This window comes from Apiospora kogelbergensis, assembly GCF_038363985.1.
Source record: "Apiospora kogelbergensis strain CBS 113332 chromosome Unknown utg000006l_segment0_segment0, whole genome shotgun sequence".
Taxonomy (NCBI): Eukaryota; Fungi; Ascomycota; class Sordariomycetes; order Amphisphaeriales; family Apiosporaceae; genus Apiospora; species Apiospora kogelbergensis.
This window is the reverse complement of record NW_027117423.1, coordinates 2483800-2507869: the sequence shown is the minus strand read 5'-3', so window position 1 is coordinate 2507869 and position 24070 is coordinate 2483800. Positions and strand designations below refer to the sequence as shown.

At 55.6% G+C, this 24070-nt stretch overlaps 7 protein-coding genes across 7 annotated transcripts; 4 read left to right on the top strand and 3 right to left on the bottom strand.

The window, feature by feature from the left end:
* Positions 1–680: 680 nt before the first annotated feature.
* Positions 681–1509, top strand: PG998_009648 (uncharacterized protein; the record flags this gene model as incomplete). The annotated part of the gene is made up of 2 exons (XM_066876464.1): positions 681–935; positions 976–1509. The coding sequence occupies 2 exons, from the start codon at positions 681–683 to the stop codon at positions 1507–1509; spliced, it is 789 nt and encodes a 262-aa protein (XP_066728620.1).
* A 2646-nt stretch (positions 1510–4155) lies between these two features.
* On the top strand, positions 4156–5892 carry PG998_009647 (uncharacterized protein; the record flags this gene model as incomplete). Its single annotated transcript, XM_066876463.1, has 1 exon — positions 4156–5892. One exon carries the CDS (start codon positions 4156–4158, stop codon positions 5890–5892), a length of 1737 nt encoding a protein of 578 aa, XP_066728619.1.
* A 600-nt stretch (positions 5893–6492) lies between these two features.
* Positions 6493–9165, bottom strand: PG998_009646 (uncharacterized protein; the record flags this gene model as incomplete). The annotated part of the gene is made up of 3 exons (XM_066876462.1): positions 6493–6669; positions 6711–9093; positions 9131–9165. The coding sequence occupies 3 exons, from the start codon at positions 9163–9165 to the stop codon at positions 6493–6495; spliced, it is 2595 nt and encodes an 864-aa protein (XP_066728618.1).
* A 342-nt stretch (positions 9166–9507) lies between these two features.
* On the top strand, positions 9508–11251 carry PG998_009645 (uncharacterized protein; the record flags this gene model as incomplete). The annotated part of the gene is made up of 3 exons (XM_066876461.1): positions 9508–10357; positions 10411–10936; positions 11017–11251. 3 exons carry the CDS (start codon positions 9508–9510, stop codon positions 11249–11251), a joined length of 1611 nt encoding a protein of 536 aa, XP_066728617.1.
* A 415-nt stretch (positions 11252–11666) lies between these two features.
* On the top strand, positions 11667–13178 carry PG998_009644 (seryl-tRNA synthetase; the record flags this gene model as incomplete). The annotated part of the gene is made up of 1 exon (XM_066876460.1): positions 11667–13178. One exon carries the CDS (start codon positions 11667–11669, stop codon positions 13176–13178), a length of 1512 nt encoding a protein of 503 aa, XP_066728616.1.
* A 544-nt stretch (positions 13179–13722) lies between these two features.
* On the bottom strand, positions 13723–19748 carry PG998_009643 (Chromosome segregation atpase; the record flags this gene model as incomplete). Its single annotated transcript, XM_066876459.1, has 2 exons — positions 13723–19573; positions 19642–19748. The coding sequence occupies 2 exons, from the start codon at positions 19746–19748 to the stop codon at positions 13723–13725; spliced, it is 5958 nt and encodes a 1985-aa protein (XP_066728615.1).
* A 1835-nt stretch (positions 19749–21583) lies between these two features.
* Positions 21584–23358, bottom strand: PG998_009642 (FAD/NAD(P)-binding domain-containing protein; the record flags this gene model as incomplete). The annotated part of the gene is made up of 2 exons (XM_066876458.1): positions 21584–23007; positions 23067–23358. The coding sequence occupies 2 exons, from the start codon at positions 23356–23358 to the stop codon at positions 21584–21586; spliced, it is 1716 nt and encodes a 571-aa protein (XP_066728614.1).
* Between the last annotated feature and the right edge of the window lie 712 nt (positions 23359–24070).

Below are 24070 nucleotides of genomic sequence, written 5' to 3'. Positions count from 1 at the left end.
CTCCTTCCCTACCACCAACGCGGACCCTACCTCTCACCTCACCTCAAGCTCTCTCTCTCTCTCAGTCTCGCGCTGCTGTACGTGATCAGCCGAACCGAACACACACTCTGGATCGCACTTCTCTTTCTCTCTCACACACAGTTCAATCTGTATGCCCACACTCTCCAGTCCTCTTTCCCACTTCACTCTACTCCGTACGCCTTCCCATAGCAACCACATCCTTGCTTTAAGACTTCCTCCTTCTTTCTTCGACTTCTTCCCATCCATCCTTTCTTCTCTCCCCATCCAAACTATACCACCCACTACTTCCTCTCCTCCATCGCGCCCCCATCACCAACGTCTTCTATCAACCCTCGGCCTATTCTCTTATTGCAACACCCTCACACCCATCTTTGATATATCCCCTTCCAACGCGCATACTGGGCTGTCCTATCTAACACTAGTAATTTCTGACATCTACCCTACCTGCCTACCGACCTACCTACCTACCTCCATATATCCCAAGCACGGCTCTTGTTTTGACAACTCAAGGTCACTACGGCCTCGGGAAATATCTAACCACGCTTGTTGTCTTTTCCATCTGACATCTAGTTATCACAGGTCATCATGGGTTCCTTCTCACGCACCCAGTCTCCTGTCCTCACCATGCCCCCAGCGCTGCCCACCCGTCCCATTTCGGGATGCCCATGTTTCCTCACCAGCCCTCACCTCTTGCGCAAGCTGTACCCCTCAAAGCCGCCTCTTCTGCCTGGGCCCAGCCCCCTGCTCGGCCATCGCTTGCCCAGACTGCAGGCCGCAAGCGGTCAAGAGAAGAAGCCTCTATCAATCTCGATGTTGAGGAAGCCAAACTCGAGACCATTGAGCCGGTAAAAGAACCCGAGGACGAATGGGTCTATGGCGAAGGAATGGTCCTCATAAAATCACCGTCTGCCTACGTCTCAAATGCCGGTAGCCAGTCTGGCACGTGGCTTGAAGAGAAGGCGGCCAAAGACGCCGCGCGCCCGGAACGAAGAAGCCCGCTTCATCAACCAACAAGAGCGTCCGTCATTGAGGAACAACAAGTCGCAACGACTAGATATGAACAACATCTCAACTCCTTGCACCAACGCGCCTTCCAATCGCGCAAACCCGGCCCGCGAGACTGTCGTTGACAGCTTTACTCTTCACCTCGGAATCGGCTGGAGTCGTATCAGCGACAGTGAGCACATCCAAGCCGCTTCCCGTGGCTGGGCACGATACATCGAAAACCACTTCCCAGTCACCAATGTCAACATACAACTCGAGAGCAAGGGTCTCCAATCTTATCTTGTCGAGGCCTCGGAAGGCTATTTTCTCTTCGGAGAGGACCTGCGTCAAGGCCAGCTTGTTAGCAGGGATCTCAACCAGACTTTCCTCAATCTCAAGGCATCTCCTCCAGTTTTCGAGGGCACTGCACCTATGGTCGCTGCTGGCACTCCCCAGCCCACAGCAGCCGCCTCCGCAGGAGATGTCGACATGGACATGAGCTGAGATTGGCCTGTCCAGGGCGTTTGATGATTTAACATGCAATTCCTTATTTGGCGTACTGGTGGGCTTCATTTGGGTGTGGCTGGTTTTGGCAGGAGTTTTCGACTTGCTACGAATCTTCGATCTTCGATTTTTTTAAAGTCATCTCAGCGACAGGTGGTGTCGCTGGTTGCGACACCCAAAACCCAGGATGGGTATCTGATGTTTAAGGCTAAACGGTCTGTATTGCTAGTTGTATGAATATGTTATGAGAAATGTTGCTGTTTCAGAGTAACAATTCAAAATGTTTTTACCAACAATGGGTTGGCCTGTCCTACATTTGAATGCAAGTGTTCCTCAAAGCTGTGCTTGTTGCCTATTGTGGGATGTGGGCCTTTGGGCAACAGATCGTATCTATGGTCAGAATCAATGCCAATACACGGACACCATGATAGTCCGGAAGGGCACTCGGGTCAATGAAATCACCCCGTGGCTGTAAAGGCGATGGACACAAGTTCCTTAGATGTGTTAGACCTGGCAAGATACACAACCATACATGCCTAGCAAAGGTGAGTGTCAAGGGTTCGACATTTTATCTTGCTTATTTCTACGAAATGACCCTACAGACGCATCCACGTTCCTTATGGAAGAGGCAGATAGGTACCGCAAGCTCTACAATAAGACTGCACCTTCCCGAATCAAAACGAAAGCTATGTTCGTTACCTCGCCAGAGGGCTTCGACTTGAGGACTAAAAACTGTATGCAACGTTGCAAGGAGGCCAACAGTTGGACCAAATGACTGGACTTCTTGTGGTAGTCGCTATCGAATGAAACGGCCATCCTTCCATTTATCCTTAATGGCCATTCTGCTATCCAAGAACATGAGAGACGCAGTATATTATTGACATTTCGGTTGTATTGATGTCATAAGATAGGTTCTCTTTACATGGTCTATTACAGAAAATCGATTAGGTGAATAGCACCTATTCGAAAAGCACAAATATTTCCCACGCCTATAGGCTATGTACAAACGTCTTTTACAGCGTAGTAATGCGAGTATATTATGAATGGGCGTTATCATGAAATGGCCGCTCAGTGCTCAGGTCCCTCAATTCAGATAAGCATCACATCGCCGACACAGATGAGATCCATTGGGAAGGGACGAATTTCCATTATGAGCACACGGGTCACGTGTGGGATCGGATACCGCTACAACCTTGGACCTTGGAAAGAAATTTTTGGGAAGACTGGACACACAGGCCAAAATGGCAGACGGCCTCCCATGAAACCCCATCACCAAGGATCAAGGGGGTTCGAGCCCAGCTTGAGGATGAGAAACAACTGGCCGACAACGGTTGGACCTCCGCTTCGCTCCAGGACCATAGCAGCTGAAATGGGGGGACGATCGCTGTTATCGTGTTTATCGACAGGTCATCCGAAGCCGGGGCTGCTCGCCCGGGGGGCATGCCCACTCTCCACTTGTTGTCTTGCAAGCTTGGTGTGTCCTGTCTGCCTTGGTCTCAAGTTTTTCATACTTCTCAAGCTGCATCCGGCGAAAGTGTCTAGTTGGGGGGTTGGTTGGATGGAAGTCGTGCAACGAAAAATGCGAATGGCTCGGCTTAGTCTGCTGAACTAACTGGGCATGTCCTGGCATTGTCCGATGCACATACCAGCACAGGTTCTGCACAGGGGCTCTCAAGCTCGTGTGTAGGTAGTAGTGGCCTTCGATTCCATTGGAGCTCTGGTAAACAAGCTGGAACGCGGAGTTGCTGCGCGACTTGCAGTCTTGCAGTCTTGGGACCTTTATTCACAGACTCGGGGGCCGGGAGGGGGCAAAGTTGATACCTAGACTAGGAGAGGTGCATGCAGCCTGTCCGCATTCATTCACCTCGAGCTTGCATTTCCCTCCCCCGACTTGTGTTGTTTTGATAATAAACATTTCACGATCGTTTTCTTCCATCTCACCATCTTCGAAATGAGAGACTGACATACCAACAAACAAGCTTCGCTCGCCCTGGAATTCCTTCATGCCCAACACCACTACGCACCTTGCACCCACCCACCCCCTGTCTAAGTGAGCCGGCCTCCCATCCTTGTGGCGAAAGGTCGCACAGCCTCAAGAAAGTCAATCAAGCCTGTCTTCCATCGCGAATCACGAGCTTGGACGTGTGTGCCGATTCCCTCCTCCCCCAGTCCAGTCCAAGCGAGAAAGCGAAGTTACTTCAAAGGCCCGTCTAGGGCGGTCTGCTGCTTTCTTGCTAATACTTCCTTTTTTGGGACGTAAAAGAGCAGACGTGAAGTTCGTGTAGCTGTTCCATTTTCTCGGCATTCACCCGAACGTCATATACACCCTTCTTTTGCGAAACCACCCTCGGGAAATTCTCCGGAGCGGGAAGGCAACCCTTTGGCATCATATCATCGTCAATGAGCCCCAGCCACCACGCGAAGTTAGCCCCTCCTCAACCGATCCTGCGAGATTCGATCGCCGGACATCTGGTACTGAACTTTATGCTTCACGCATAAAGCCAGTCGTTTTCTTGAGAACCGTTGGAATAAGAAGAAAAGAAGTGGGAGGAGGAACACTACCATTACCACCCCAAGCAAACCACCAGTTGTTTTGTATATAGCACCAGAGCCCGAGAGCTATCGATCCCGGAAATAGTTGTATTCATGGTGTCGCAACCTGACTCGAACCCGTCCCACTCCCTCGTCCGCGGCGCCCAGTCCGTCGTCTCCGCGCGCACCTCGTCGCGTCCTCACGTCTCGTCCCGGAGCAAGCGATACAACCGATCCCACGCCGGGGGCACCTCCTACATCCCGCAGAATGAGTTCCCGGTCTTCAGCCACTCGGGCGACGTCGAGATCGTTATCCGCGCCGGTGGCAGGGAGAACCGCTACCTCCTGCACCGCCATACCCTGACGCGGTGCTCGGGCTTCTTCGAGGCCAGCACCAGCCACGAATGGAGCAAGGCCAGCGTGCTGCCGGCGCTGACCGAGGCGCCGCCGCCGCCCTCTTCGACCAGAGAGCTCTCGCGGATCGGGGAAGACAGCGGCGTCAGCTTTGGGAGTGGTACGGGTAGCGGCCGGAGCTCGGCTGAAGTCGCAAGGCCGCGCGCGGGCTCACCTGGAGGTGCTAGGAAGCGATGGAGGTACGAGCTGGATCCAGGGGCGGGCCCCGACGACATCCCTATGCTCGTGCAGAAAGAAGAGGACAGCAAAAGCAATCGCGCATTGCCACCACCGCCCAATTCGATATTCGGCGGTGGCACTGGAGGTAGCGCTGGAGCCACCGCAAATACATCATCGAGTCGACACAAACATACACAGTCGGCGTCGACACATACGACAAGCTCTTTCTTCCGGTCCGTGGCAAACCTCTCGCTGGGCGGCAATACCAATAGGCATCCCCAAAATTACCCTCCACCGGTTGATGAAGGGCCTCCGCTGTCGCAAGCAGACGCTGATCTCCTACGCGACTACGACAACCTGTTCAGGATATTCTATAATTACCCGCCAGTGATGGACGGTATCAATATTGCAGATGCCTATGTGCAGTGCAAATCGCTACTCACGCTCGCCGACCAGTACGACGCCTTGGCCGTCTGTGGTCCTCGCGTCGACCACCACTTGCTCCAGTTCCAGTCGCGACTATGGAAGCAGGTCGCGAAATACCCGGTCTCGTATCTGCGATTGGGCTATCTAAGCCGGAGCAAGATCATCTTTCAGGAGGCTCTGATTCACGTTGTTGGGCAATGGCCAGCAGGCGAGCGGAGTATCCGCTCTGCATTTCCTGAGGTCGTCCTCGATATCATTGAGGACAAAGTCGACGAACTCGAAGAGACTATCGCGCGCATCGAGGGCAGGCTATTCCGTCTAAACTTGACCAACTCTCGCGGCGAGCGGGTTACGCCGTCAACCTCCTACCTGGATTGGCTCGCCGTAAGCTTTTTCCGACAATGGCTCGCGGATAACACGTCCCCCGCCCCTCCGCCGCCGCCGCCGCCTGCCACGTCCTCTGACGGCCGCCGCAGCCATCATCACCACCATGGCAGTAGCACCAACGGCTCCAGTCGCACTGGGCCGTCTGGCGCCGTCATTCCGTCGTCACACGCCCCGGCCCCGCCACCGACACTGGCCGCCTTGGGTCGGACGTACCGCGCCCTGGGCTCCGCGAGCGGCGCCTCGTATCTGACACACGACGAGTGCAAGCGCTTCCTCAAGCTCACGCCCGACCTCTATAGTCGCGATAACATGCGCCGATTCGAGAAGCGCATCGACGAGCTCAAGTCGGCGGCGCGCGAGATTGTGCATCCGCTCATGGGGACGGGGCTCGAGCTCGAACTGAGCAATACCGGAAACGGTGGGAAAGATGGCAGCGGCGGTTCGGGGTCTGGGGAGGCATGGTGACGACGTCTCCCGTGAGCTACTTGACTTGCATTCGCGTGGTGGAGCGGGATCTGCCTTGGGCCGCTGAGGATTAATCGGAATCGAGAAGATTGGGATCGCTTGCTGTGGAGTGAGTGGATGGGTGGTGTACTATGATGACCTTCACGATGGACAGTGAGACAGGGGTGGGGGATACTCTTGTTGTTGTTGTTGTGTGGCTCATTTCCCCATCATCCCATATGCCTAACACCTCCTTGATGAGACGAGAAGAGAGGAAAGGGTGTTTAATTGTTGGCGTTCTCAAGACTTTGTTTTTTTTGTTGCTGCAGGATACCCATCATATAAGTACAGAAATATTATACTACTACTCGAAATCGAAATCAAATGACATCATGCAACTGACCTGAAGTCACAAATAAGACGAGGATTCGGCTAGTTGGTTATCCTGTAGCGTTTATGTCACAGTGGGAGTGTTATCGGGCCAGGATTCGTAGTTAAGGGTATCATTTGCATTCGTGACCACGAATATGCCCCAGAGAAATCCAAATACCGCTCGCTAACGCCTACTGAGAAATGCATATGCCAAACAGTGTTACACAAATTATCCTTCCTATCCAACACTCACCAGTCTGGCTCGCCGGTCAAGTCAATCAAGCTCAACTCGTTGCTGTCCTCGCCAAGAAACTCGGCTTCCTCTACCGACATCTCTACTTCCCTGAAGTACCCCGGGTTGCTCTTACGCGGCTTGTACACCTTCTTGGTCGTACGCATACCAAACAGACCGTTGTTCAACTTAGCCTGTTGCTGCTTGGGTTGTTTGTTTACTGCTGCTTTCTCACGTCCGTTGTGCGAGATGGCCTCGTTATTGCGACATTCTTCGCAATAGTCGTGTTGGACGACGGTGCAGGTTGTACGCCGACAAAGCCCTTCGCGACGATCTCTGGAGACGTCAGAGTGCTGGGTTCCCGTGATGGTGGCATGAAGGAGGCGGATTTTCGCGCGATTGGTGATTGGCGAGCGCGGCCGAAGAGATGACTAAGCGGAGGCATATCGTCTTCATCATCCGACTCTATTGATTGCGCTGTCTGATCCGCCAACACATCACTTTGCACTCTCTCCAGTCTACCTCGCCGGGCTGCGGAGCTGCAAGAACTTGGAGGGGCTATGGAAGGACTGGTGGGCATCGATTCCGTCCTCGCCAGCTTTCTCCGGTCTTGTCGTGGCCTTGGTGGTGAGGGGCTCAGTGGGGAAACAGAACGCCTCTTGTGCAGGTTTGTAGTAATGAGCTTTACAGGACTTGGGGCTTTCACCGTCCTCGTTTGCTGCTGTGGTCTCGTGGTATCGCGAACAGGCGACTGTGGGGGGCTAGAGTCTATGACAATTGGTTCGTCGGGAGTCGCAGCAGATCTTGTTGTGGTCATGAGTTTCTTGGCCTGAGGACTTTGCTGTAGACCTGCTATTGTCCATGGGTTGACACAAGCATCTGGTTCAGAAGATTGAGGCTGGCTCTTCTTCTTGGTCTTTGGCTGCTGCTTACTGGTGGGTTGCGATCGCGGGTTCTGGGGTTTGACCAAATTCTGTGTGGGAGGAGGTGACGGTGATGAAGGCCTTCTTTGTGTGCCAAGGGAGGATATATTTTCAAGAGGACTGCGGTTCCTGATAGGCGCTGCTGGTTTCTCTAATATTTCCATGTCTTTCACTTGTGTGCTGGCACTGCTCTTGGTAACCCTGACATATCTGTCCAGGGCACCGGGCTGTACACCAGCCGCTTTGGACTTTGACTTGGGCGCCGCCCTTGTCGTCCTCTTCTTTTTCGACTCCTTGGCTCGCTGGGCCCCCTCCCAATCCTCGGTCATGATTGGGATACCGAGTTTAGCAACAGTCGTAGGTAGCCAAAGAGCGTCCATCTCGTTGGGGCTGTATGGTTTCTTGCTGCTGGTTTTTGCGATACCCTCTGGGCTGTCTTCGTCAGCCGCTGCTTCGAACTCGTCATCGCTGTTTAAAGCGAGGCCATCCCGAGCAAAGTTGAGCTCTTCCTCGGGTTCTTCTTCGAAGTTGTAGCCCACAATATCGGTTGGGATGAAATTCAACCTCAGCTCTGGGGTAGCATCTGTGGAGAAATGGAGCCGAGTCTTTGTGATCGATTTGACGAGACCCGTTTCCTCCAGTTCTAGGCTTTCGATATCGAGTGAGCCATCTCCGCGTCTCTGGCCGAGATCCATGATCTTCCGAGTGAGCAATCCAGGTGAGAGAACACGGATAAACTTCATGGCCCCGGCCCTGTAGGTCCAGTCGAACGTTTCCCTTACAAACTCTCGTAACCCCAGAACATCAAGCGAGCTACCCCATTTCTGCAATTGCAGCTCGTCTAACTTGGCCGACGGGGACACGACAGGATGCGTATAGTACCTGAGGACCTCCATGTTAGGGAAATCTTCAGGGACCGCGAGGGCCTTGTGCTTCGTGCGGAAGAATTTGCTCTCGTTGGTGCGCAGCTCATGTACAAGGTTGTCCCTCCACTCGTCGAGTTTGGCCGTGTCGGACCTCTTTAAACGACAGAGCGATTTCCCAAACCCAGCCCGGGCAGCCTCGCAAGCCAATTTGACACCGGCCCCGGGTATACCCTCCGGTATGTAGTCACCGCCGCTCATCAGCGCCACCAGCACCATTCCCTCCCGGTCCAGGCCCGATGCGCCTTGCCGAAGCAGCTCGGTATCGTACACGGACACGTGCGTTGGGGTTTTGCTCCCTTTGGCCCCCTCGGCGCTCCAGTTTCTCCATGTTTTGGTGCAGCCAAACATGATGGTGTCCACATCCTCGCTCAGGACGGCATCGACGATGCCGCGTTGTTGCAACAGCGCACATTCGGCCTCGGCCTCGCCGGGCGCATCGTGAATTTGGTAACCGAACAGGCGGAGCAGGCGCTTGGCCATGGCAGTCGCGACGCCATCTCCACGACCGGAGCGCTTGTTGCGCTTGAAGGCGGGCTTATTGGGGCCGTCGAAGACGAAGATGGGGCGGATGGAAAGGCTGAGAAGGCGCAGGAGGCGGTAGAACAGCGTGCGCACTGCCGGGTTGGAACCGCCTCGGGCGGCTTGGACCTGGAATTGCCAAATGGAGATGTCGATGGCCAGTCGTAGGGGCCGGCCGTGTTTTTCAAGCTGGTCGACGGCAAGCTTGGTGAGTGAAACCCGCTCGCCGGGGCCTATCTCCCTGTAGATGCTACACGAAACATTGTGTTAGAAAATGCACGCCAGACGTGATAGCTGTGGTAACTTGCCCCTTGATGCCCATATTGACCAGCCGGCTGGCTCTCTGCCCAACAGCCTGCTAATACAAAGACGTCGCTATAGATCAGGTGCAGACTGTACAGCAACGGCCGACTGAGGTCGTCAACGGATTGATGATTATTGACTTTGGCTCGCCGCCAAGCTGGGTTGGGACGGGTTGGTGGGGGAACCCAGGCGACAATCCCTGCCAGTTCCAGCACGCCCGCCTACTAATTAATACATTGATTCAATTAAACCCCCCAAGCTCCAACCAAGCCCTTCGCGCAATCGCCCTGTCGTGGCGCGTTTGCATCCCCAGTGGCCATATACCCTCACGATTGTCACGATATGATCCATTGCATCCATCATGGATTCCAATGACGACCCAAGACCGACTCTGGCCCACCGGTCTGTGTCTAACATCCGCGCCAGTGGCGGCCAGTCGTCCGGCAGAGAGTCTACATCGGGCGGCGCTCCTCACACCCCACTACGACCACTGTCCAGCTCCGTATTCGGGTCGCCGTCCAGTGCCCGCGCCGAGGAGGAAATCATCATCATCGAACTGGGTTGCCGGAAACTACGTATTGGCTTCGCCGGGGACTCGACGCCGAAACGGTTCGTGGCCTTCGACGCCGAGCATGACAAACGCGCCGGCGACTACCGAGCCTGGGGGCCTGGCTATGAGCAGGATTGGAGGAAGAGGACGGCAGGCAAGGCCTGGGGAAGCGGCCATGAGCTTTGGCAGCTGGACATAAGGGGGCAGGACTTGGCCCTCGTCGGCGACAGACTTGAACGTGTCTTGCGAGATACATTCACCCGATATCTCCTGGTGGATTCGAAGCCGCGCAGGGTATCGCTGGTGTTACCGCCCGTCGCCCCTCTCCCTCTCTTGTCGTCCACTCTCAACACGCTCTTCCGGAACTTCCAGATCCCTACCGTATCGCTTCTTTCATCTCCCGTCATGGCTACCTTTGCGGCCGGGGTGCGGTCTGGACTGGTGGTGGACATGGGCTGGAACGAAACAATAGTCACGGCAGTCTACGAGTTTCGCGAGGTGAAAACATGGCGCACCACCAGGGCCGGCAAGAAGCTGCTGGAGGAGACCCGGAACTTCTTGGTGAATGCCCTCCAAGGCCGAACCCCGGAATCACAGCCCGAGGGAGAACCAGTCCCAAATGACATCATCAGCTTCGAAGAGTGTGAGGAAATCGCTACTCGTATGCTCTGGTGCAAAAGTCGGAGAAAACCCCGGCGCAGGCCAACACCGAAGGCCTGCCGACTCTCCATGAGGCCGACGAATCTGACACGGTAGATCCTGCAGAAGATTCAACGCCAACCCCGATACATCTTTCCTCGTGCAGACCTAGCAGGACCATCCATGTTCCCTTTTCACGATTAGCCGAGCCTTGCGAAACTACGTTCTTCGAGACTCGGTATGCGCCTGCGTGCTTCGACGACGATGAGCTGCCTCTCCACTTACTAGTATACCGCGCTCTACTTCAGCTGCCCCTGGACGTGCGGGCCATGTGCATGTCACGCATCATATTCGGTGGCGGGTGCTCTAACATGATTGGTCTTCGCGGCCGTATTTTTGATGAGGTTTCCCTCCTAGCTCAGGCCAAGGGCTGGGATCCGATCCAAGGCAAGGGCGCCGACGCCTATAGGAACAACCCCAAACTCAAGCGCAATGCAAACAAGCAGGCAGACGAAGGGGCAATACCTATCATACAAACTGACCCATCCGGCACTTCTGGAGAGGAGCCCGTCCCTCTGGATCCGGCGCACGCCCCCCAGAGGTGGACGAGGTCGAAGAACACATACGACAGGAAAAGAGCTATAAAGCACCCACACAAGGCGTGTTGCGAGCGATCGACAGCCTGGGGCCATGGTGCGGAGCGAGCTTGGCGACGCAACTCAAAGTGCCTGCACTTGCTGTGATCGAACGAGACATATGGCTTCAGCAGGGCGTCAATGGCGCCAGCCGGCCGAATGAAATCGACGTCCAGGCACAGCAGAAGCAGCAGCGGCAGAGTGTGGGAGCTGGTGGCCTCATTCGGGGCCCAGGCAATCAAGCGTCCAACTGGACGCTGGGGGTCTGGGGTGCTGTGTAGGCCGTAGATGTTCGTAGACTTGATGCAATGCGTGCGTGGTAGCCATGCCAAACGATATCCTCGGTTAGCCCTTGGGCGAGCAGGGCGACCAAAAGCATAAATGGACAGAGAATGGCACGATGTTTGGTGATTGGGTGACCAACGTGACGTCCCGACCCGGCTTCACGCCTAAGCTGCCTGCCCCCCTGCAAAATGCGGGGAGAGCTTGAGCTGTGCAAAAGAAAGAAAAAGCACCCGGAAGTCGAGTCGCAGCTCCGGGACTTCCCTCCACAGTCTCCGTCTCTCTGTCTCTCTCTGTCTCTCTGTCTCTCTCTGTCTCTCTGTCTCTCTCTCCCTCCCTCCCCCCTCCCCCTCCCATTCACGCCGGCTTCAATCAGATCGAGAATGCGACCGCCTCGGGCCCCCCTTCGTCTGCATGCGATGTCGCATTCGCCCTTCGCAAACGCGCTTCTTCCACGCATCGGTCCCACGGCGCAACAATCCCAACCCGACGACGACAGCAGAGACGGCTCCTAGCCGGCCGACGACAGCTCCCCGGCCGATTATCGACATCAAACACATCCGCCAGAACCCGACCCTCCATGAACAAAACTGCATCGAGCGCAACTACAAGGGCCAGAGCGCCTACCCAGCCCAGATCAACATCCTCCATCAGCAATGGCAGGAGCAGCAGAGGGACGCCCGCAGTTTGCGCGAACGCAGCAATCTGTTGCGGAAACAGATTGCCAATGCCGCCTCGGTGACGGACGATGAAGGCCCCGCCGCCGCGCGCCTGCGGAGCATGTCCAAAGAAGAGCTGCTAGCCGAAGCGAAGCAATTGAAGGAGAAGCTGTCGACCATCGAACAGACCGAGGACCGCCTCACGAGCGAGATCGAGGAGAAGGCCCTCGCCATCCCCAATCTGACGAGCGACTCGACGCCCCGCGGCGACGAGGCCCTGGTTCTGTCTTACATCAACGACCACCCGGAGCCGGTGCCGTCCGAATCGGACCGGGTCTGGCGCTCCCACGTCCACATCGGCTCCGAGCTGGGCCTGCTGGACTTCGCGGGCGCCGCCACGGCCTCGGGCTGGGGCTGGTACTATCTGCTGGACGACGGCGCGCGCCTCGAGCAGGCCCTGATCCAGTTCGCGCTTGCCGTGGCCACCCGGCACGGCTGGCGCCAAGTCACGCCGCCCAGCATGGTCTACGGCCACATCGCCGCCGCCTGCGGCTTCCAGCCCCGCGACCAGCACGGCGAGACGCAGATCTACAGCCTGGCGCAGTCGGCAGCCGATCGCGATCGGGGCCGGCCCGAGCTCGTGCTCGCGGGCACGGCCGAGATCCCCCTCGCCGGCATGAAGGCCGACACCTTGCTCGAAGAGTCCGAGCTGCCCCTGAAGCGCGTAGGCATCTCGCGCTGCTACCGCGCCGAGGCGGGCGCCCGGGGCGTGGACACCAAGGGCCTCTACCGCGTGCACGAGTTCAACAAGGTCGAGATGTTCGCGTGGGCCGAGCCGAACCTGTCGTCCACGACGGAGCTCTTCGACGAGATCGTCGACATCCAGACCGAGATCCTCGAGATGCTGGGGCTGCACTGCCGCATCCTCGAGATGCCCTCGACGGACCTGGGCGCCTCGGCGGCGCGCAAGTGCGACATCGAGGCCTTCTTCCCCTCGCGCCGTCAGAAGAACGAAGGCTGGGGCGAGGTCACGAGCGCTAGCATCTGCACCGATTACCAGACGCGCCGCCTCGCCACCCGTGTCAAGTCGGACGGCAAGATGACCTTCCCCTGGACCGTCAACGGTACCGCCCTTGCCGTGCCCCGCGTCCTGGCCGCCATTCTGGAGAACGGCTGGGACGAGAGCGAGATGCACGTCAAGCTGCCCGAGTGCCTGTGGGAGCTCATGGGGACCGAGGCCATCGGCATGAAGCACAGGATCAAATAGGCCTGGTCTCTCTTATAATACCAGGATACCCACTGTAAAAGCCAGTGTACGGGGAGTTGGAGCAGAGTCGCAGCCAACCTCTTGGTCTTCGACTGAAGTTGTACGATACACGTGTATACCCGATATATCACGAGTCATGTGCTGTGGAAACGGCAAGTTTGCTTAGACAGTTGATGGTGTGTTAACTGTACCCCTGAATGCTCAAGATTACTTTACTGGTAGAACGAATCACATAGCGGCCAACGAGATATGATACAATGATAGCCAAATATTAATATTCTCCTGTGTGAACCTCCAGTAAGAATTAACTACTCGATCATGATTCATAATACCGTTGCCCCTAGAACCTGAACAATAAAAACGACAAACGCGTAAAGTGTGTATCTACAATGAAAAGCCCCAGCAAACCCTTTCTGCCTGTCTTCCTCCATATCCGAGGTACGACAATCTGCCAGCTGCCCTTCCCCCCTTCCCTTTGGACATGTGCGACAGTCCTTCATCGTCCCTCATCATCTCATCGTCAATACCGCCCATTCCTGATCCCTTAAGCAGCGTACACAACCATCCCATTGCTATCGCTTCCTGCTACCGACGAGTCCGCCATCGACTCCGTATCGGCAATGCTCTCCGTCCCAAGCCCGCTCTCCGTGCCCACGGCACTTTCCGTCCACTCGCTGCGCGAATCGTAGTCATCGTCAGTATAGCTTCCCTCGGTCTCGGTACCTGTGATGACGGTAGTACCCAAGCTGGATCTCCGGAGAGTACCTGAGTCACTTGCGTTATCCTCGGCGCCGCTGGCATCGCGGTCATCACTCGGTTCAATCGTTGCTTCGCCCGCGGCATCGTTGACCGTGGACTCCGGCTCAGGCTCAGCTTCGGGCTCGGGCTCGTTGTCAGATGGCTCGTCTATCTCCCTGACCGAATCGATAATCTCGTTTTCCTTGTCGCCTTCCAGATCACCATACTTCTTGCCCAAGCCACCGGCCCAGCTACTCTTACGCAGGGGTCCTTTGTTGGTGCGCACGCTCTGGCTGCGTTTTATGCCGCCAGATGTCAAGTTGTTGTTAATCTGGCTGAGGCTGAGGATGCGTCGGGCTGCCCCGGCTGGGTTGGGTGGGATGAGACCTCGGTTACCGTTGACAGCGATGTTCATGGCCTTCCGATGAGCTGACGGGGGCTGGGCGTTGAGTGACGCAGCATCGACAGGCGACAGGCTGGATCTAGCACCCGGAACACGCTTGCGAGACATGGCATCGCGTCCTTTGGTCCCCGCCTTGGTCAGAAGAAGTGCACGCGAGTGATCAAGAACGCCCTCGAGGATTCGGCGTTCGAGACCTTCGGCCCTCGATTCCATAGCTTGAAGTTCCTCCCGGCGAATATGCATGGCTGTCTCGAGAGATGACACATCGGCCGTCAGACGTGTCTTCTGGCGTTGAAGGGACTCCTGTTCTGTGCGAAGTGCGAGGATGCTTTCGCGAAGTTGGTCCTCCTCTGACCTCAAGGAACTAACATTGGCTTCAACGTGTTCCTTTTCGGCTTGAGCTACTGCGAGGCTGATGTTTGTCTCTTGTACCTTCTTCTCCGCTTCCTGGAGGTGCTTCTCGTGGTCTTCATGGTCAGCTTCTATCCGCTTGGTCTGAGCCTCCAAGAAGCTGGAGATGTCAGATGCAGTCTGCACGACTTGAGCATGCACCTTGTCCAGTGTATCAAGCTGAGAGTAGGCTTTGTCGGCAGAGTGAGAGTGATCGATCAGCTTGTCAAGCTTGGAGTGCATCTCCGAGTCGTCGTACTTCTCGGGCGGCGGCAGCAATAGAAGTTCGTTTTCCTTCTCCTTGACATCCTCGATTTGCTTTTGCATGTCCGTCGAAGTCGTCTTAGAATGTTCGTAATGCTGGCCGACGATTAGAAGCACGTCCTTGATGGACTCGAGAACCTTGGGCTGGTATTCCACAACGTGGCCTTGTAGCCCTTCGATCGTAGTTACAGCAGCCTGGACCTGGTCGCGTGTGATGGAATGCTCGTTCTTGTCATCCGAGTGGTTCTCTTCAGCCTTGGAGCAGAGGTCATCCACCCGGCCGAACACCGTCTTCGAAGCCTCTTCCATCCTTTCCATGGATTCGGTGACTGTCGATCCAAAGGTGTCGATAAGCAACTTGAGCTCATCCGCGATGGCTTTGGAGCCAACGACCGCAGCCTCGAGCTCTACATCTCTAGCCTCGCCGGCCTTTGCGCGGTCCTCCAAAACGAGCTCGAACTCTTCGTATTTGGCGATCAGCTCGCCTACCTTCTCGTCGATCTTAGTGCTCAGGGTATCGCTGGCGGCCTGGAGCTTCTCGTCCGAATCCAGCTTAGCCCCGACGACACCGTTTTTGGAGTCTTCAAACTCCGTCTTCATTAGCTCATGCATCTCCTTCAGGTCGGCTGGAACAGTGCTTGAGCCGATCGTCTCGCCGAGGTTCTCCAGGAGCTTCTGCAAAGCTTCAAGACCGATGCTCTCATCCTCGAGTTTCCCCTTCACCAGGCCCTGGAATTCCTCCAGGAGATTCTTCACCTCGGTCACACGCTCACCGACACCAACGGTCTCGGCTTGGCGCTCTTCGAAGGCCTTGGCGTTGGCCTCCACTTGAGTATCCAGGACAGTTTTGACCTCGTTGACGACATCCTCAATGGGTTTCAAGTCCTCCTTAGTCGACAAAGCAGCAATGTTCGAGCTTATCATCTGCTCCACTATAGACTTGACGTCTAAGCAGACGGCTTCGATGGCATTGACATGAGTCTTGGTCACTTTTTCGGGGTCCTCGAGGGACTTCTCAGCGCGCTCCTTCATCTCATCAAGGCCAGTCGTGAGTTGGGTGACAAGAGACTCGACGGCCGCAATGTCTTCCTTCTTAGAGAGGAGTTCCAATTGACCAGTCAGGGAGCCAACCGACTCTTTGGTCTCAAGTACGAGAGCTTCGATGGCGTCAACGTGGTCTTTTCTGACAGCCTGCTCTCCGTCTATGAGATCTTCGATTCGATCCTTGGTGTTGCGCAGTATAGTTTCGATCGCGATAACATCTTCCTTCGATGCTGCATCGTCCAGGTTGATGGGGGAGATCGTAGGCTCATCAGGGTTCTCTGGGTTCGTCCTCCTTTCGACGTACATACCCTTGACTGACTCTTGAACACTGCGCATCAATTCCTCCATTTCTGCCAAGTCGTCTTTGGACAATCCGCCCTCAGGTGCATGCTGCTCGGAGATGCCAACAACGGACTCCTGCACATTTCGAATCATGCTCTCCATGTCGGCCAAATCTTGCTTTGAGAGGCTCTCTGTCGGCGCTGCAGGTTCCATTTCTTCCACCTTGACTCGCAGCTGGGTAAGCATAACTTCGATGTTCTTGATATCGTCTTGCTTCAGGATTTCTGTAGAGACAGGAACCATAGCAGTGCTGGGTGCATCGGCCAATGTGGTAACAGCTCGATCATTCTGGTGCTGCTCCTCACGGAGGAGAATGATATCTTTCTTTACGCCATCGAGCCCGCTCTTCAAGGCGTCGAGGATCTCGTCGTTAGCTGTCAAGTCGGTGGGTTTGTTGCTCATCCGCTCGACGCTGGCACGGAGATCACCGAATCCCTCATGCATGGCGTCAAGGAGTTCGGCGGTCCCGGCGTTGGGGCGCAACAACTCCTGGCGAACCCGCTCAAGACCCTCTCGCAACGCCTCCAGAACTTCTCTATTGTCGACAGTAGGGGGTGCATGCGGAACGAGCGCCGAATTGACAGCGTCCCTGAGCGACCCGATCTCTTCGGTCAAAACTGACTTGGACCCCTCTTCGGATCTAGCAATAAGCTCTGATACCTCACCACGGAATCCGTCAAGGGTATGGAGAAGACTGTCCATCTGGGCTGCCTGGCCATTGCCAGAGCTGACGCGGTTGATATAGTCCTCCATGTGGATACGCAGTTGCTCGATACCATCCCTCGTCGCATCCAGAACATGTTCCGTATCTCTGCCATTGGCGGTAGCGTTCTGTTTTGCTTCGTCGGATGCGGCTTTGAACTCGTCGCGCATGCACTGCATTATGTCCTGGAGTCGCTCGACAACCTCATTGTTGTCGACTTCGCCACCGTGGGGGACAATGGCATTTGCGTTGTTGGGGAATTCGAAAGAGTCTAGGCCTTGCCTCACAGCATCGAGCATATCCCCTCTCGTCAGCTCGTTGTTAGTTGCTGATGGGGCTACAGGGAATTCGAATTCCTCGAGGCACTCTCTAACGGCGTCGAGTATCTCCTCGCGTGACAGAGCTGCTGGCGTCTCAACCTTTGGTGGGGAAAAGTGCTTCAGACCTTCGACAACGGCCTCGAAGACATCCTCCCTGGTCGCACCCTCGGGCGTTTCGTGCTGCGGGGCATACTCTTGAAGGCCCTCCTTCAGGCAGACAAGGATCTCATCACGATCGAGGCCGATCTGCTCGACGGAGATGTCTGGCTTATAGTTCTCCCAGGCATCTTTGACCGCGTGGATGACATCATCCCGACACAGATCCGGCTGTGGCTTGTTGGCATCTGCGTCATGGAGAGCGGCGGTGAGGGCATTGTAGATCTCCTGGTAGTCGACAATAGATTTCATGGATGCAGATGAAACCCGGCGATGCTCCTTGAGAAGTTCGTTCACATGAAGTTTCATTTGCTCAATGCCTTCGTCGACAATTCTCTCCATTTGCATCTTCGTGGCGGGTTCCTCCTTGCCGGCTGTCTTTGAACTTACTTCGTCTAGACGCCGACCAATGTCCCGTCCCATACCAAGGACTTCGCCGCGAAGTTCTCGCACGAGAGCTTTAGTTTCAGCAGTCAGGCCGCCACCTGCTGCGACACTGTCTTTGACGCCGCGTATCACTTTGATAACCTCCTCGTTGAGTACTTCATGGCCACGGGCAGAGGCAGGTGCATGATGTTCCCTGTCATGAATCAGGGCATTGCCTCGCTGACCCCAATCCAGACTCCGGTCATCATCTTCATCGAAGCTAAAGTTGCGTGGCCGTCCCATATTACCCCCGCCACCGCCACCTTGACCGGCGGCTGGCACGAGTGAGAGCTCCTGGGTGGTGGACCTGAGCTGGTGAATTAGTTCTTCGACCTTGGCGGAAGAGGCCATGCCTGCTAGCCCTTCCATAAGCTCGGTCAGTCGGCCCACGATACCATCCTGTCCGTCCTTGGTGCCCATCTCTCGGATGATCTTCTCTAATAAGGCGAGTGTGGCCGGCGAATCTCCGACGAGGGATGGAGCGCTCGATGCAGCCGAGTTCATACTAAGTGTAGAGCCATCCATGGAAGCAGCAAAGCTATTCGGAGACGGTATTCGAGGTAGAGAGAAGGGCCTTCCGTTCTTGGAAGGCGGGGGGCTGCCATGCGGCCCATGGTCTGGGAACAGCCCATCACCGCCGCCGTAGTGCTCTCGCGTAGCTCGTTGGTGTTCTTGCTTCTTGGTAGAGACAATTTCGCGGAGACTCTTTCGGATGTCTTCGTCTCGCGCATGTGTGGCCTCCTTCAGGCTCATCAGGTCCGTTGCATTGTCCCTGCTTCGCCTGCTTAGCGTGGCCATCTCCTTCTGCAAAGACGTGGCAATGCCCGTTAAGGCGACGATCTGGTGAGACAGATTGTCCATCGAGGGTGCCGCCTTAGCCATAGGTGTCGAGTGGTTTGTGATTGGGGCCAAGGGCTCCGGTGTTGGGAAATATCTTTCCCTGGTTGGTTCTCTGGGCAGTTCTCTGGGCGGTTCCCTGGGTAGTTCCCTGGGTGCTTCCCTAGGCGTTTCTGCCGGTTGCATGTCTTTTAAGGAGACGGAAGGCATATTTTGCAGAGCAAGCATTGTCGCCGACTGGGGTGGTGTGTTTTCGCTCAGAATGCTATGTGGCTGCCTCCTCATTTGTTGCCGCATGACTGGTGTCAGAGTGATGGGCATGGGCGTGGGCGTGCCGTCTCTCTCGCGGTCAACAGAGCCGGCTCTTTCGCTTTCTCGCCCGCGGACGGGGGTTCCGGGCCTGCTGTTCTTCTCGGGCGACTGTGTCCTCTGAGTAAGGGAGCTAACCGAATCACGCCTGCTTGAGCCCTCTATCATCAAACTAAGATCTCGGACGGTGGGCGCCTGGAGAGACTGCATCCGCTTGTGCGGGCTTCCTCTGGGGACGAGGGCCTTCTCGACCAGTGACTTCTCCGGTGACATGTCGCCAATGGTCACCCGCTTTGGCATGTGGGGCACGAGGGCATTCTCGCGGGCCTTTTCATTCAGGGCGGCATGCGCCGACTGTATCGCCGCAGACGTGCCTATCCTAGATGTGCCGACGCCGACCGTGGGCGACTGTGGGTTCAGAGGCAGCGGGGGCGGTGCCCGTTCAGGGTCTGAGCTATCCCACCTGCGAAGTGTGAGCCGACGGAACAGAGGCATGGATGGGTCATGGGTGGGAGCAGCAAGTAAACATACATTGGGATGAGAGCTCGCATCTGATCAGACGAAGCAGAGGATTGATGTCTCAGGTGCTGCGGCCGGTCAACCCGGTCAGCGGGAGCATCACGCTCGACCGGAGGCATGTTGGCGGCGGTTGATACAATGCGATTGGCCTGGTGGAGGTGAGGAATGTGGTGTCTTGGTAGAGTATCGTGTACCGGGTGTGGGACTTGGTATCATGCCAATGGACCAAGGAATTCTGGATGCCCACGAAGGTGGCAAGCAAGCAAGCAACTTGAACAAAACACAAAAGATCAATCAAATAGGTATCGAAATCAAAAGTTACGCGCAAAGCAGCCGGAACCAGGCGTCTTGATGATGGTTGCTTGGAGGAAGAGCAAAAGAATCAAGGTCAAGGTCAAGGTAGGGAACAAGGTTGCCGTCCAAGCTCCAGATAATATCCCGAGGGGTCTATAAGAAACACACGGCGACACAGAGAGGACGAGATCAATAAATGGAGAGAGCACTCTAGCCCATCGGACGGCCACCAGGGATTTTGCCTGCACCGGGGGATGCACTGGTTGGGCGCACATCCAGCAAATGCAAATCGAGTGCATGCAGGTCCAAGGAAAACATTGGGCCGGCTTGCCCAATCCGAGCTGGCGCCTTCCCGCCTCCAGGTTGCCCAGCAACAGAACGGTGAAACAGCCCAAAGAGTGCTGGACTTGGCCCAATCCGCGCCGCCAGACGTCATGTTCTTGCATCTGATTTGTGACATGCTTTATCGAAGTAAACAATCCCGCCGAACCGTACGTTTGCTTCTGTCGGTGAACCAATGTTTATCATGAACTCCCCAGGACACCCAACCATATGGCGCTTTGTGATAGGCCGCAGCGCGAGACATAAGAGGATTTGGATTCTGCTAGTCTTTAGTGCAAGCAAGCACTGGAGAACACAGGCATTGCCCCTTCTGCACAAAAGCTCATGTGCAAGCCGGTTGCCGGCAGCGACCCCCCGGAAGCACAACGCACACAACGCACAACCCCATACGCGCCCCGTCCAAGAGGCGATTTGCAGCCAAACCCAGTAGCCAGAATACGGCCGATCGAATTGATTAACAGTTCGTTCTTAATCTACACGACACATCTGGTCTTGTGCCGGGTTTTATGTTGCTTGCATCACCAGCGGTCAAAATCTAGAAGAGTCGATCTAAGTGCGGTGCCCCGAATGACATGCAGAAAGGGTGCATTCTGTTCTGGAGCCCAGCCGACTTTTAGTCGCTGTTCTTAGTTTGAGACTCAGAAGACGCCCTGATCTTCGACAGTGATCGGCCTCTCTACTTACGCCTGCATGGCGAGACAATATGGTGTTCTCGTCCACCATGTTAGATAAGGAAGATGAGGGGAAAGCCGAGAAGGTGGGGTTGTGTCAGGAACGGCAACACTGCGGGGACGAAATGTTCATCCTCATCATTGAGTAGTGTGCGTTGTCTCAACTTTGAAGTCCATGCCATGTCTTGTCTCGAGGTGAGCTGTGAAGCAGCATTCTCTGTCAAAGACAATGCCGCAAATATACCAGCTGCTGAATTCAGTAACATTGAATCGCGTATGGTAGTCCTTTGACCGTATAAGGAAGAATGATCAGTAAAAAAAGGGGCACAATACATTAGTATGTAGGCATTATGATTGTTGCTCATACTCTAGTATAATATTGGCCGTTCTATCCGATCAACTTGTCAAGCACTACTGCCTGGAGAGCCTGTTCGTACTGAACTCACTAGAATGATGGTCACTATTCACGTGGATCTGTGGTCATGGGAGTGTGTGTGATTAAAATCATTGTCATTAAATTCCAAACAGTGAAGGGGTATCAAGTATATCTATATACAATGGAACATTCTGATCCAAACACATAGCGATGGCCGAGCTGCTTACGGCGACATTATAGGGGCATTAATTATTTCGTTCGCCGCAGCTAATTACTTCATCAGAGCCAAGACTCTCTCAGCGCCCTTCTCGCCGGCGACCATGGTAGCGAACTGGGGGTTAACGGTCAGGGGCGCGAGGATAGACGCGTCAATGACGTGAATGTTCTGGGTGCCGATGACCTTGGTGTCGGCGTCGACGCAAGAGCCAATGCGGCACGAGCTGGACCAATGGTTGACGGCGCCAACGGCGTAGTCCGAGGGCGTGGTGATGTACTTCTGGATCTCGGCGACGGACCAGTTCTGGTTCATGTTGAGGGGCGTCAGGCCGTGCTTGGCGGGCTGCTCGGGGGTCGAGGCGGGCAGGGCTTGGAAGAGGGTGTGGATCCAGGTTGCGATGTCGAGAGCATCGCGGGAGTCCGCGTAGTACATGCCCGCGCTGGCGCCGGGCACGAACTTGCCGTCGCCGGAGAGGACGACGCGGCCAGTGGTGGCCATACCCGAGGTGCCGTACACGTTCAGGGTGATGGTGTGGTTATCGTTGAATTCACCGTGTCCGGTAGAGGCGATGGTACCCTGAACACCACCCTGGGTGCCGTCCTCGTGGTCAATGAAGCTCCAGAAGACCGAGCTCTGCGATGCGAAAGCGTAAGGGCCGCTGCGAGACTTCAGATAGAGCTCCTTGTCCGCCTCGGAGATGGAGTCGTAGTTGTAGTGTCTCGCGTCAACATCGGGGCTGGACATCTGGATGAAGGTGTTGGGGTTGTCGAACAAGCCTTCACCAACAGCAGGCTGAGGGATCCAGTTGGCGGCGTTGTACGGGGTGTACTTATCAGAGGCCAAGGCCTTGAGAGCATCCACTGGGCCGATACCAGAGTGCATCAGAAGACCAGGCGACGCAATAGCACCGGCTGAGAGGACAACACGGCCTCCCTTAGCAACCGAGATCTTTACGGCCTTGCCGTTTACCATTGCCGTGACGCCGTTGGCAACTCCAGCAATCTGGTTGATGTACTGAACACGGACGCCGGTCTGGAGATGGAAGTTGCTTCGCTTGAGAGCGGATTGCAGGTAGGTTCTGGTGGGGCCGCCACGCTGACCGTTGATGTAGTCGTACTCGGTACGCCCGAAGACATTGTTCTTGTTGTTGAAATCTTCGTTGATAGAGACCTCCTTGTAGCCGGCGCCGTCTACGATCCACTCCTTGACGGCATCGTAGTTGCTCTCAAGATAATACTTGCCGTCGACAGAGCAATGGGTGACTGGGGCTTGTCGGGAAAGCAGACGCTGAGTGGCACTCTTGACATCGGCACTCTTCCAGCCATCGGGGTGGAAGTCGTCCCAATCGGAGTCCGGAGGCTGGAAGTACAAGCCGGCGTTGATGGCACTGCTACCGCCAATGGTGCAGCCACCGTAGCCACCAACGACATCGGACTTGCAAACCAACTCGTCAGAGGGATCACTGAAAATGGTGCTGTCTGTAACACTAGTCAGTACAATGGACATAACGAAACGGTGAATGAACAATCAAACTTACACAAGCCGGGAACATCGACTCTGCTGAGGTCGGTGCCTTCCAGCCAGGAAGGCTTCTCCTTGCCGCCAGTGACACCGTAGGAAACACCTCCAACTTCGAGAAGCAGTGTCTTCTTACCAGCCTCGCTGAGTCTGTCGGCGACGATGAGGCCGGCAGGGCCGGCACCAACGATGATGGCATCCCACTTCTGCGTGGCCCAGTCACTGGAGCAGTTGCTGCTTCCGAGAGGAGCGGCGGCGCCAAGAGCGGCGAGGCTCAGGAACTGAACGAGGGTGTTGGAAGAGGACCTCATGATGGGCAACGAACGTGATTGATGATGAAGAGGGTGTGGCAAGTAAAGGTCGACCTGGTTTGGAGGACGGTCTTGCTATATATCTTCAGTGCTAGCTGCTCCACGCACCACGCCCCTCTTCCTACTTGTATAACAGACTCGAGCGCACAGTTTACCGGGTTTGGCTCAACGGAGCCCGGCCACAGCGAACTGCCACTCAGCTCGTACTCGCACAATCAAGCCTGCAGGGTTGTCATACCAAACCAGCCATGTATAATGACTGGATCCATTCAGCTAGGCCCGGCACATAAACCGTGTGTCGACTTTTCTACTAGTGGCCTCGTATAGATATGGGCAGAACGTGGGTTCGGGCGGGACGGATGCAGGACGACATGAACATATGCAGGCCCGACAGAACTGTACCCATCTGCCGCTGAGACGGATTTAGAGCTGATTCGGCCTTCACGGACCAAGAATCAATGCCTTCGGCCGCTCTCTCATTGAGTGTCAAGGGCGAGCCGGAAGATGCATTGCTTCGGACAAGGTCGATAAAGAGTCCTTGGTGTGGTCTGTGGTCCAACGGGAGGGCATCACGATCGAGTCCTGTCAGCCGGGCCAGCGCCAGTACGAACATACCCATGTACATGGCTAATAGATAGCCTTACACACCCGTGAGATAGGCAAGCAAGATTCCCGATTCGATGGGGCAGGGGTGGTGCTTAGATTCAGCATT